This window comes from Falco rusticolus, chromosome 7 (genome assembly GCF_015220075.1).
Source record: "Falco rusticolus isolate bFalRus1 chromosome 7, bFalRus1.pri, whole genome shotgun sequence".
NCBI lineage: Eukaryota > Metazoa > Chordata > Aves > Falconiformes > Falconidae > Falco > Falco rusticolus.
This window is the reverse complement of record NC_051193.1, coordinates 28546167-28559126: the sequence shown is the minus strand read 5'-3', so window position 1 is coordinate 28559126 and position 12960 is coordinate 28546167. Positions and strand designations below refer to the sequence as shown.

The following is a 12960-nucleotide window of genomic DNA, read 5'->3' as shown; positions in this document are numbered from 1 at the left end:
TTATTTGAACTTTCCTAGACCTCTAGAGATGGTATCTACCTTCTTTTGTGGTTCTTCAAGAACTTCTCCAATGAAGGGAACATTAAGGCAACAACTTCTGACAGACTAATCATCAGTGCCACTGCGGCATCATCTGTATCGCAAAATGGTATGACCAGAAATAACAATTAACATTCACTTCCAAAATCTGGAAAGCCTGGGCATCCTCATTAAGCTATTCTGGTGCGGAAAGTTCTGTTCCCAAGAAGGAACCATTAGGAAGGCTGTTAAAGCTCCAAAAGGCTAAGAGTTCAACTGGGATGACAGCAGGGTCTTGAACATTAGCATCCACTTCAATCCAAAACCCTCCTTACTGCTCCTGCAGTGATTCCAACATGTTTAGCAACACTTGTGTCCCTCTGTTAATCTACTTTAATCTCTAGCGACTCTAGTATGAGATGTACCAAATGCAGGAAACCTACCAGATGCAGGTGATTGGGGCTATCAAGTACAGCAAACTGCAGCAATGAAGTAGGACTTTAGAAAGTATTGAGCATGCCAAAGAAAAGAGGACAGGTAACACATTATAGCAATAAAAAGATCAAAATATCATTTAGGAAGTTCATCTCTAGAGAGCACAAAAAAATCCTTTCTTTGAGGCACTGCCTAGAAACAGCAATAGTTTTTGCCTGTGCAGCCATAGCTGCTGTTCTCTGTTATCAACTACATTAAAGTTCGAGAGCAGATAAATGCTTGTTTCTAACTATTTGGTAGGTGTTACAGTTCTTCACACTGAAATCAGGCACCTCAAAAAATATAACTTTCTTTGAAGTCATGCATTGCTGTTTTGGGTATGTGTGGCAAGATTTTGGTAGCAGAGGGACTACAGGGGTGGCTTCTGTGAGAAGCTGCTAGAAGCTTCTCCCATGCTTAATGGAGCCAATGCCAGCTGGCTCCAAGGCAGACCCACGGCTGGCCAGGTCCAAACTCATCAGCAACAGTGGTAGCACCTCTGTGATAACTTATTTAAGAAGGTGGGAAAAAACCAAAACCACCAGCAACTGCAGCTGGAGAGAGGAGCGAGAATATGTGAGAGCAACCACGCTGCAGGCACCCAGGCCAGTGAAGGATGGAGAGGAGGTGCTCCAGGCACCGGACCAGAGATTCCCCTGCAGCCCATGGTGAAGCCCATGGTGTGGCAGGCTGTGCCCCTGCAGCCCAGGCAGGTTCATGGTGGAGCAGATACCCACCTCAGCCCAAGGATGACCCCACACCAGAGCAGGTGGGTGCCTGAAGGTGGCTGTGACCCAAGGGAAGCCCACACTGGAGCAGGTTTGGGCAGGACCTGTGACCCCACAGGGGACCCAGGCTGGAGCAGTCTGTTCCTGAACTGCACCCCATGGGAGGGACCGACCCTGGAGCAGTGTGTGAAGAACCACAGCCCGTGGGAAGGACTCACATTGGAGAGGTTCACAGAGGGCTGTCTCCCATGGGAGGGACCCCACGCTGGGGAAGAGCATGAGGAACAGCAGAGATATGTCATGAACTGACTGCAAGCCCCATGCCCCATCCCCCTGTTCCACTGCAGGGGGAGGAGATTTGGGAGTAAAGATAAGCCTGGGAAGAAGGTAGGGTTAGGGAAAGGTATTTTTAAGATTTGGTTTTGTTTCTCATTAATTTTTAAACTACTTTTTCCTCAAGTCAAGTCTGTTTTGCCCATGACAGCAACTGTAGTTACCTCTCCCTGTCCTTATCTCTACTCACAAGCCTTTTGTAGTATTTTCTCTCCCCTGCCTGGTTAAGGAAGGGAGAGATAGAGTGGTTTTGGTGGGCACCTGGCATCCAACCTGGGTCAACCCAGCACAACAGCCTGCAGCAGAAAATTAGCATTCAGCCTTTTCAAAGTACCTACATTGCTTAACAGATCAGTTATTAACTTTGAAAGTGCTAGAAGTTAAGGCTCTATTAAAAGCATTAAATATGTGTACTTTCAACTTATTTTGCCTAAGGAACGCTCTATTACCTTGTGGTGCTGCAAGCTATGCTTCCTTTCTTCTAAAATCCAGCAGACCACCAGCAATGTGGCTTAAATTCAACAACCTAAAATGCCCATCATTCCAGGTTGGAAAACAACCTTTAAGTTAATAGAAAGAGCTGCAATATGCTTTCAAGAGTTAACCAATAGAAAACATACTAGACATTATTTTCAGAGCAAAGTAATCCTATATGGTAAGGTTTGGGGTGTTTTTTTTTAATTATTTTTAAAGAATGTTTCAGTTGGACTTGAATATAAATTGGATTTTTTTCTGTAAGATTTTAATTTATGTTTTCAGACTTCCAATAATTGAAGTGTAAAGTTACATATTGTCCCCAGTACCAGGAGATAGAGGAACTTAAGCTGCCTCATAAAACAGCTTAATATTTTTTCAGTACATCACTTTATTTAAAAAGAAAATGCATTTCCACGCTTTTTATGTATTGATCTACTTGCGATATTGGATTCTTGCACTGAGGTGATGTGCTTTGATTACTATTCCATAGTATGTGAACACAAGAACAGAATCAATACACTAAATTGAGAAGTATTACATCTTACCAGTGTTAAGAACTGTATGCTGGTATAAACACTATCTTTCAGGGAACTAATAATTATGAACACTTCGGAAGAAAAGAACACAATCTTTGTGGCAGAACTTACAAAAAAGATGAAGAAACAAATCCATCTTTCAAAGTGCTCAGCCATTTAAAAGCTGGGGTATTTTTTGTCTTGTATTGTTTTTAAAATAATCTCTTTATTCTCTGATATCAAAACATCCCAAAGTAGAAACAGAATTTCTGTTCAAAGCAGCAAAGAGGCTGTTCAGTACCTGCAGCAGGAACCCTTTCCTCCCAGCTAGCCTTACGATACATGTTTGAATAGGAATGAAATGTGTCCTCATGCTCAGATGTGTTTCTGCCTGTTCTTGCTAGCCAGGTAGTCTGCAGGGGACTGCATTCTGCACATGCGGGAGGAATGTTTCCAGATGCTCTACTGGTTTCCACTGGTTAGCACATCCTTCATTTGCTCAGTGCTCCCTACAATGCCCAAACATAACTTGATTAACTAGATGGGTATGAAAAATCAACAGAGCACACAAAGAACACCTTAAAGCCTGATGATAGTTTCAAACTGTAACTAGAGGATGAAGACAGAACAGGTAGGTTTCTAATGGGTCCCACAGTGATCAGATCTCATCCTCTTCATTAGCAACATCCATCAATGCAATGGGGAAACCCCAAACTCATTAACTGAAGATCTGCAGCCAACAGACTATCACTTGAGTGGTATACCACCAGCACACAGCAGCCTGAGCTCTCTAGCCAACTGTTACATGCAGTGAGCATATAAAACATCATGAACAGGTTTAGAATAAATGAATTAGAAACAAAAAGGTAGGCCAAACTTTGGATGGGAGACAGCTATGCTGGAAGCCTGTGGAGGTATCTGAACACAGTTGCAGTACTGGCTGATACGCCTAAGGCAAAGCTCGCAAGTGTAAATGGGAGTATCAAGTAGGAGTAGAGAGATTGTATTACCTCTCCTTTTGGCGGTGGTATAACTGCTACTAGAATACTGTGTCCTTGGTACTCGGACAAGATTACAAAATGATCCCCTCTGGCATTATAATCTATAAATTTAAAATGTATAAATTGGAATACCAGCCACAAACCAGCAGTTTGGGAAGACTGCATCTGGAAACAATTGCTATGATTCCTGTTTATCTCTTTATTGGAAGTGTCCCTGCTCTACTAATTCCATCCACCAATAAAGCAAAACATTTTCTGAAATTCAGCTGCATCTGCAGGCCAAATACCTCTCATCATACTACAAAGACTACAAAATACTGCAGTTTTCTTATCTGGACTGAGTAATTTTCTTCCATTTATAGCATTTTGTATGTATTTCTGAATAAACAAGAAGGAGCATTGTTACAGAAACTGTCTCTTCTCTTGACAATCTAATGATGGCTATTTCTAATTTACAGCAGCAACTGCCTGGAACTTGTATAAATGTAGCTAGTAAGTGTTACCAACATAAGTGGCTTTGACATGAACTTTACAATAACATCAATCCATTCCCTTTCATGGTATTTCTCTTGATTTACACCACTGCAAATGAGTTTAGAACATAGATTTTTTTTTTTAAACCAATGAACACAGACAAATGCAATGCATTGAGTGCTCTGAACACTCAGACCCTTAGACACAACATCACAAAATCACCTGTGTGTGAAAGCCTCAGTCAGATGACTGAGAATACTGTACATTCCAGCTGGGAGGCTGCTGCCATAGGTGCTTGTTACAGTTTCCTTTATGGGAATTTATTTCTGGCTAATTTTTCCAGTTAAACTATTGCCTGATAGCACCCAACTTAGTTCCAAGAAATGGATCATAACTTTTTTTAACTCAAGCCATTGGCAAGAACTGGGTTAGGGAATAACCCAAAGTACACTTAGAGCAGAAGAAATGAGGGAGCGGTGATTTTTAAAGCTACAGTGGTGACAAAGAGCTGGAGTGAGTTGCAAGTATTAGTCTCCTAAGACGAATCATCAGCAGCCAAACCTAGTTTGCCTTGCTTCTCTTTCCAAAGAATGTTTGCATAGGTTTCAAGTAAGAACAACTCTGCACAGAACCGTTCCTGCTTCTGTTTGAGGGTGTTCCTGCTGTGTCTCTTCTCACTGTCTCTTACAATGAACAAAATTCACAGGATCCCACCTTCCCTATTAAAGTAATGATCTCTTCAAAAACTCCTGAATTCCATGGAAGGAGACCTAAAGCTTAATGAGATCATTAGTATGATTATAAATGCAGACACTCTTGAAAAAAGAGCTGAACAAAACTTTTGACCTTTTAAAGAAATATATAGAATTATTTTAGTGCAAATATCAAGACCTGAAGCTTATATCGTATTTTGTAGCAATAATGTACTATTTTTCCTTTACTATAAATGAAAAGTGACCCTAACTTATATGGATGCTTTGGTCTTTCTAAGTATCTGAAAAATGCAACTGGAAAAGGCAGGTCAAATTTAACTCAGATTTTAACCAGCAGTCAGTGTAGGCAAACTAGACACTCTTAAACTTTAGCTATTTGCTCTCAAACTGAATTTAAAATGTGGTAAAACCATGTAAAAACCTACTACAGCAACACACACACACTTAACTCCAGCAGAAGGTATTAAGAAAATAACAAATTCAAGGTATATTGATAGAAAATTCTATAGTGGAAAAAGTATTCTGACTAATGTTAGCAGAATCCTAAAATAAAGGAAATCAAACATGAAAAACCCAGACAGATCTGCTCATCTTTAGTCCTCTCTTCTGAAGTGTAGTCATGTCCCTGTGGGAAGTAATATGATCCAAGGATATGAACATAACTTGTTTACAGATATAAGAAAAGTTAACAACAGCTAGTGAGTTACAGCAGGAATGAAACAGAACAGATGTCACTTCAGCTTAATTTTCCACTGCTTTCTTTTGATGCTTGTAGAGGATAATAAATTCATCAGGCTTTATAAAGGGGATTGAAAATTAAGCTTGCTTTCTTATGGAGATTTGGAAACTTTAAACCTGACCTTCTCATACAGTATTTATAATCCTGGTGGTCCTGAGATGATCTCGCTGATGCCCAAAGGAGAGGCTAGTTTAAAATAGCAAAGTCACCATGTTGTTCTAAAGTCTAAAATGATGTAACATAGTACATAAGTATGTATAAGCAGAATGAAAAACAAAATTGGGATAAAATACCTTATAAGTGACAGACTGCTATAAAGAAGTTTCAATTTTGAAAGGGTGGACTTCTTTATTGTAGCTAAGGAAACTACTCGCACTTAATGAACCCTTTCCTGTGCTGAATAGCAAAATAAAACCTACTTGCTTTTTTGCAGGGAATCTTGCAAAAAATACTTAGAAAGGAATACACCTGTATGATTGTACATGTATGTGCAAATAGGATTATCAACCTTCCCACACACTACAGAAATCAAAAATTACAGTCCTGCAGTCACTGCACACTCATGACTCCAAGGTCATCAATCTCTTCACTGAAGATCATCAAGCACTAAATCATTAGGAGATTAAAGTCTTTGCACACTACTTTATCCTGTAGAGAGAAATTATGCTAAATATCAGGGTTAAATCTCACTGAAAGGAGAGTAACACATGATAACATACACACAGCGAAAAACAGTACCCAACAAGCCCCTGTAACCCCACATAATCATCACATAAAACTGCCCTAATTTAATCCCCATTGCAAACAGTTCCAGCAGCCCATGATCAACAGGGACAGTCACAACACGTGGCTGCTTTGCCCTGCCATGTCAGCAGCACAACAGAGGAACAAAAGGAAACCACCCTGTCTCATACCTAAACCACTGCGAAAAACATCTCATCTGGCATTTCTGCCACTTCTGGGGTTTTACTACTCAGTTACTTGCTCACACTACATTCATTTGTATTCCTTAAAGTACCATTTTAAAAAAAATATATAGTATTTACTTTGCATTCATTAAAACCTAGAATAAGAAAACTGGCAATAATATGCAACCTTTATCTGTACGGTAAGTGTTGAGCACATCCCTTCACCCTTTCCTAGACTGTTCTTTAACATTGCAGTGGTATCTGAAACCCAAACCTTTGCTAGCCTTTCCTCACCAGTTAGCCCCTCTCAATCTTACTTGTTAACATCCACTACAAGAAAACTAGCAACTCAGCATCCCTGGTGCATGACTTGGTTAAATCTCTTTGGTCCAAATGACTGAACTACTCAACCACAAAAGACCTTAACAGCAAGTTTTTCTGGTACCTTTTTCAGCCTCCTCAGCTTTTCTCCAGTATTAACATAAACTGTATTTTTTATCCATCTGCCTCAAAAGATCAGATGATCCCTTTTTAAAACCAAAGCAATTCTTCACTTGAAAGCAAACAGAATTCAACAGAGGAAATGTTTCAAGAAGTGGCTGCACATTTAGTGAAAAATAAAAGCACATTAATATAAGGAGCATCAAGAAATCTAGTAACAGCTCGCCTTACTGCCATCACTATTTGGTGTTGCTTCTTCAATACCAGTTGTGAAGGGAATGCTGATAACATCAGGCAGATTGTTTCCAGACTTTCAGAAGGCAGAAGTGTCACAGGTCTGACACATACAGCACTGTCATGGGCAACATTGAAACAGCAGTGACAAATGAAGGCTTGAAAAAAATCTTAAAAACTGTCTTGGACTAGTCCCTACAGCTGAATCACAGTCACTGGTTTTGGTATGAAGGAAAGACATGCATTTGTCCCACAACTGTTTTACCAATCTATGCAGTAACTGAAATCAAACCCACCGCAGGTAAGTATTATTATCACAGTGGCTCTACTAATGTACTAGTAATACTTTTTGTATCTTTCACATTGAGCTTTGGAAAATCTTTTTCTCTCTTCTCCCTTTCAATTATTTTATCAAATTCTTTATGGGACATTTTCCTAACAGTATTTTTGGATGTTCTGTTGAAAAACAATTTATTGCACAAGAAAACTTCATCAGGAAAGGCAGAATTACTTACTCTTCATTACAACTGGAACTTCTAGATATTCTTGGCACACACAAATTATAAAAGAGAAAGTGCCTCATGAGTAATTTACCATTATTGACAAATATGCCTAGTACTTCTGCAATATATGACAATGCAGGCCATTTCCTTTTCCATTCACAGCCATACAGAATGGCACGATAAATACATTCAGCCAAAAGTTATTATTGCAAGTGTACCTTACGTACTCTCACTTTAAGGAAACAGAGCTGCACAACCACCAGCTGTCCTCAGTTAACTCTGAGCTTGCTACAGCAGTCCTATATACTACTTTTTGTGAACAGACATAGTTTAAGTGGTGCCTCTGGAGGCACATCACCTCAGCAGTTGTGACAGTTGACTATTTGATTGTGCTCCAAACCATATCTGAGAAATTATCTAATTAAAACCCAGGTAGGTAAAACCAGCCACAAGCTCTAGTTTTGAAGTTGAAGATAGCCACACGACACATGAGGTGATTTGAGAAACATACAGCTGAAGTATGAGCTGCTACCAAAGAAATCACAATCCAAACCCACATTTTGAACAATGCCAAACCTCTCTTTTTAAGTTATATTCAAATTACTTAAGCTTACATTAGGACTTCTTCCATGACAACATGCTAAGAAGCTAAGTACAAAGTGAACTTCCCTCTTTATGTCTGATACTCTGTCAGTTAAAAGACTTAAACTTCAAAACCTGTTTTTAAAGGTAACATATAAATGAGACATCTGCAGTTGAAATCTTTGAGTGTACCCTTCCCTGAACATCTACCAGGGATTAAAAGTATTGCACAGCATAATGTGACAGTTCTACGCCCCAAGAGGCCACAATAAGAAATAAATATTGGCCTCCATCCTTCTGCTTTTGAATGCCTTTGCCTGCTGAAAGAGCGATTTAGAGGTAAAATGTTCTTGATATTCTCAATTAACAACCTGAACTTAGACAAACTACTCAGTTCCTTAACAACCTAAACTGCCTGTTACCAATTTATTTATACTTTTTCTGCTTGTTTATATGGGTATGTGTGCCCTTGTATCTGGTATTTTCATGAAAGCAGCCTGTGAAAAGTTTTGTTCAACATCATCTATGAAAATATTGAGATCTTTTACCCTTAATTGAACAGCCTCTTTCACAAAGAAAGCTTCAAATATACAGGTGAAATGAAATCAATTACTTCAGGTGAACTCAGATTTCATGTTTAAATTATGACACATATTTCAGCATTGCTAATGTGAAAAGTGGATTATGCTGTGTGACTAATTCATTTTGACTTAGACTATATATAATTAAGTACTGAGAAAAACTGAAACAACATGATCAACAAATGGAGACTCAAGACATGTGAAATTAAATTCTGAAAGCTCAGGAAAATAAAAAAGGCCAAGGTTTTAATGCAGATTTTTTTTTAACAGAGTTTGAAGCCTCCCTTGTGCCTGTGAAGGGCTTCCCCTTCCCATTTGACTGCTTGCCTCTCTTTTCAGTGTCCCAGGAAACACAATTTCATTTCTTCTGTAGCAATCTAGCTGTCACAGATTTTTCTCATTGAATCAACACAATCACTAAAAATACTTGAGAAATATTTAATGAAAATTATTTCCTTTCATAGAACTATTAAGGAACTACTATTCTGAGAAAGCTCTTCAAACTCAGATTTGGTCCTGAATTTAAATTCCCATTCAGACAGGAGGATGGATCCCACCTTTTTTAAAATGCTAGCTCAAGGAGTATTCTACTGCGATGTATCTAGATGAATCTAGACTTGTTTTAAAAAGACAAACACCCCTCTTTCAGACATTCATTTTCTACCTTTCCCTACTTCCATTTTGCTGAGTGCTAAAACAAGCTGTTGAACACTGTTTTTCATCAATCCCTCAGAAAATGGAGTGGACAGGGCATGAGAAACCTTGCCAATCACCATATTCTAAACCACAAAAAATTCCTGATGGAACTTGTCCCAACTTTTTATCTAAATCTTGTAGGCTAGACATTTGGTGGATCTCCTTTAAGCAAGCACTACTGCACTACAAGTTTTTCTTAGTTCCTAGGAGGAATGTAAAGCAAGCAAGATTCTGGTTCAGACACTGAGGTTCTTCATGGTAGTACACAGCATTAATGAAGGCCCTCTCAAACCAACTACATCTGTAAGTTAATGACCTACCATTATCACACTGACAGAACTCATCAGCCCTGTCCACATGCTCAGATACGTGCATCTCTTTACTAACAGTCCCATGAGTTCTAGCAGAGGCAAAAATCATACATCATCTGCTTGCATGATTGGCTTTGAAAGTATGAAATACGAAATTATTAAAATGGCATCTTTTTAAAATGCATCCTCAAAATTGCCAAATGCACAGAAATGACACTTACGTATTAAAAAAATAAATAATCCCATTCTTCCCTTCAGTTGCATAATTTTTGCTACTCAAAGGTAAATGATTACTCATTTTCTCTTTCAAATTATATTCTTCTCTAAACTCAATTCTGAAGACACTTCCATTAAATCAGTGTATTGGTAATACTACTGTGGCCTCATACACAGTCTGTATGCACATGTATCAGCAAATGCTATACTGAAAAGAGTCCCATGGTATTCTAGATCCACCAGCCTTCCCTCCATCCTGGTCTCATCATCAGGCTACAGAAAGATGATGCAGATATGCCCAGCAGCATATCAAACCCTCTAAACCATCTCGCCTGTCGTTAACACACTAATCCTTCAAAGGGTATTCTGAGGCTGCACCTGGGGGCCACACTAGCAAATGACTTCTCTGGATGGACAGCAAATCTATCCTGAAAGCAGCCTCAGGGCATCCCTCAAAAGTGGATCTAAAAAGAACCAATACAACTTCTTGCAGTAATAACAGTAAACCCACAAGAATGCACTGTTTGATTGGGGTCTATACAAAACGCACCTCAGCTAAAACTTCAATTTTGTTTTCTCACCAAAGCACTTACAAGCCAAGCCCCGTGTTTATAAATTCCTAGCAACACATAGGGGGGAATAAAAATGGGAAAGTAGCTATAACCCCAGTAATACATATTCATTAGCTAACTTTTGCAGGAAAACTTCTGCCCAAGGTGTTTCAAGTTCTTACTAGTTTAATGTCCCAATTTAAAGTACTTCCTCTACCTTCTAAATATTTAACTTGCATGACAACCTTTATGTAATACACTCAATTACACAAACATCCTTGGATTTATTATCTCAGATTCAAGGATATCTGGAGCTTTTCAGTAGCTATCATCCACTTTAAAGCAGAATACATTTTGAGGTATATACCAACTGAGCTGGACTAAGCGGACTAGTTATTAATGTGGTCAGAGTTTACAGGGACAACTGAAGAGATTATACCTGTATTGGTCTAATACATTCATAATTAATATTTTAAAACAGTCTTTTAAAAGTTATTACCAATATTAGGGATCACCTTTGTGTCTAATTTGGTTTATACTAGGCAAATCAATCATTTTAAGAACCTGTGTGTTATACTCAATTCAAAAATCCATATAAGCAAAGGCATATAAGATGTTTCCCGTTTTCATCAAACTGTTTAAATCTTATACTTTTACCTAACTCGCTTTTTCCATTTTACTCACGCTCCATTTCAGAAGATTTTCAGAATACGCTTCCAGGCGTTTCACAGTGAACACAACCTCCCTATCCCAAAAAGCCCCCGCAGTAAAACTTGGGAAAACTCATGAGGTTTATTAGCAGCTGCTCCTCAAGCCGACTCATAACCTTTTCTTCCCGTAACAGCAACAAGCCCGCAGACACACACCCCGCCCTTGCAAGCAGCGTTACACTCCTGCAAGCAAGCAGCAGCCCCCACGCCAGGCCCCGCGGCGGCGGCTCCGCAGCCGCGATGCGCCGGGAAGCGCCCGCAGAGCCGCCCTCCGCCGGCCCGGCCTTCCCGGGAAGCGCTGCCCGCCCCGCCCCAGGCGGGCGTCCCCCCCCGCCCCCTGGTACCTCGGGATCTTGTGTCGCTTATCGTGAAGGGTCAGCTATTTGTATTTATAGTTCAGGGCTTTTTCTTTCCGAATGGCATTTCGAGGCGCAGCCGGGGAGGGTTGGGAGGGTGTGGGGGGCACACGGCTGCCCACCGGGGTACAGCCGCGTCCCACCGCTGGCTGTGGGAGAGGGGACAGGGAGGAGGAGTAAGGAGCAAGGAGGGGAGAAAGAAAACCAACAGGAGCGAGGAGCGGCAGAAGATAAAGGCAGGCGGGGGGAAAGAGGCTGGGGGGTGGTGGGAGACCCGCACGGGAGGGAGAGGGAAACCGCGCGGGAGGGACGGCGCAGGCCGAGGGGTGCGAGGGGTATAGCGGGGGCCGAGGAGAGCACGAAGCACAGGGCGGGAAAGCGGCGGGCACAGCCGGCCCGGCACCCACCTGGCACCGACACACAATGTCCGACTCGGTGGCCAGCAGGTCCACCACCTTGCCCTTGCCTTCGTCCCCCCACTGCGCTCCCAGCACCACCGTCACTTTGTTACCGCCCGGCTCACTGCGCGCCCGCTTGAGCCCGCCGCCGGGGTGGCTGCTGCGGTCGTTGGACGCGCGGGTGCCCGACATAGTGGGTGAGAGGGTGGCTGGAACCGCCGCCTCACGCTGCCTCGCTCCGGCGCCGAGCCCAGCCCCTACGCGCCAGCCGCGGCGCCGCTGCCGGCCTTTAACGGCGCCGCCGCCGCCCGCCTCCCGCGGCGCGCTGACGTGCTCGGATCCGGCTGCCTCGGCCGCCGCCAGCGGCTGCACCGTCCCGCGCACGCACACGCGGCCTCGTCACCCACGCGCAGTCGCCTCACACGCGGAGTGTCCTCACAGAGACCCGCCACGCACGCGCTGCTTCCTCACACACAGACTCGTCAGACAGGCAGTCTCCTCGCATGCGGTCTCCTCATGCGCAGTTTCCTCACACAGTCTCCTCACACATGTGCAGTCTCCACGCACCGGCAGTCTCCTCAAACACAGTCTTGTCACACACGCAATCTCATCACACATGTGGTTTCCTCATGCGCATTTCCTCATACAGTCTCCTCACATATGTAGTCTCCACACACACAGTCTCCTCATGTGCCGTTTCCTCACACAGTCTCCTCACACATGTAGTCTCCACACGTGGTTTCCTCACACGCAGTCTTGTCACACATGCAGTCTCCTCACAGTCTCCTTACACACAGTCTCATAACACATGCAGTCTCCTCACACACAGGCTCCTCACATGCAGTCTTCTCATGCAGTCTTGTAACATACATGCAGAGTGTCCTCACAGTCTACACACAGTCTCCTCACATGCTGTCTCCTCACGCAGTCTCGTAACACACATGCAGTTTCCTCACACAGCCTCCACACACACAACACAATCTCCTCACAGCCTCCTCACA

The 12960-nt window shown here is 42.1% G+C and overlaps 1 protein-coding gene across 2 annotated transcripts in view; it reads right to left on the bottom strand.

The window, feature by feature from the left end:
• ADSS1 (adenylosuccinate synthase 1) overlaps nt 1-12564 on the bottom strand; it is a 31848-nt gene extending 19284 nt beyond the window's left edge. The window contains exon 1 of one of the 2 annotated variants that reach the window (XM_037395369.1): nt 12435-12564. In XM_037395369.1, coding sequence (XP_037251266.1) covers nt 12435-12464 — 30 coding nt within the window. In that variant the 5' untranslated portion in view covers nt 12465-12564. Of the gene's footprint in view, nt 1-11968; nt 12369-12434 lie in introns of those variants that run through there. The other variant, XM_037395368.1, reaches the window with a different exon arrangement.
• Between the last annotated feature and the right edge of the window lie 396 nt (nt 12565-12960).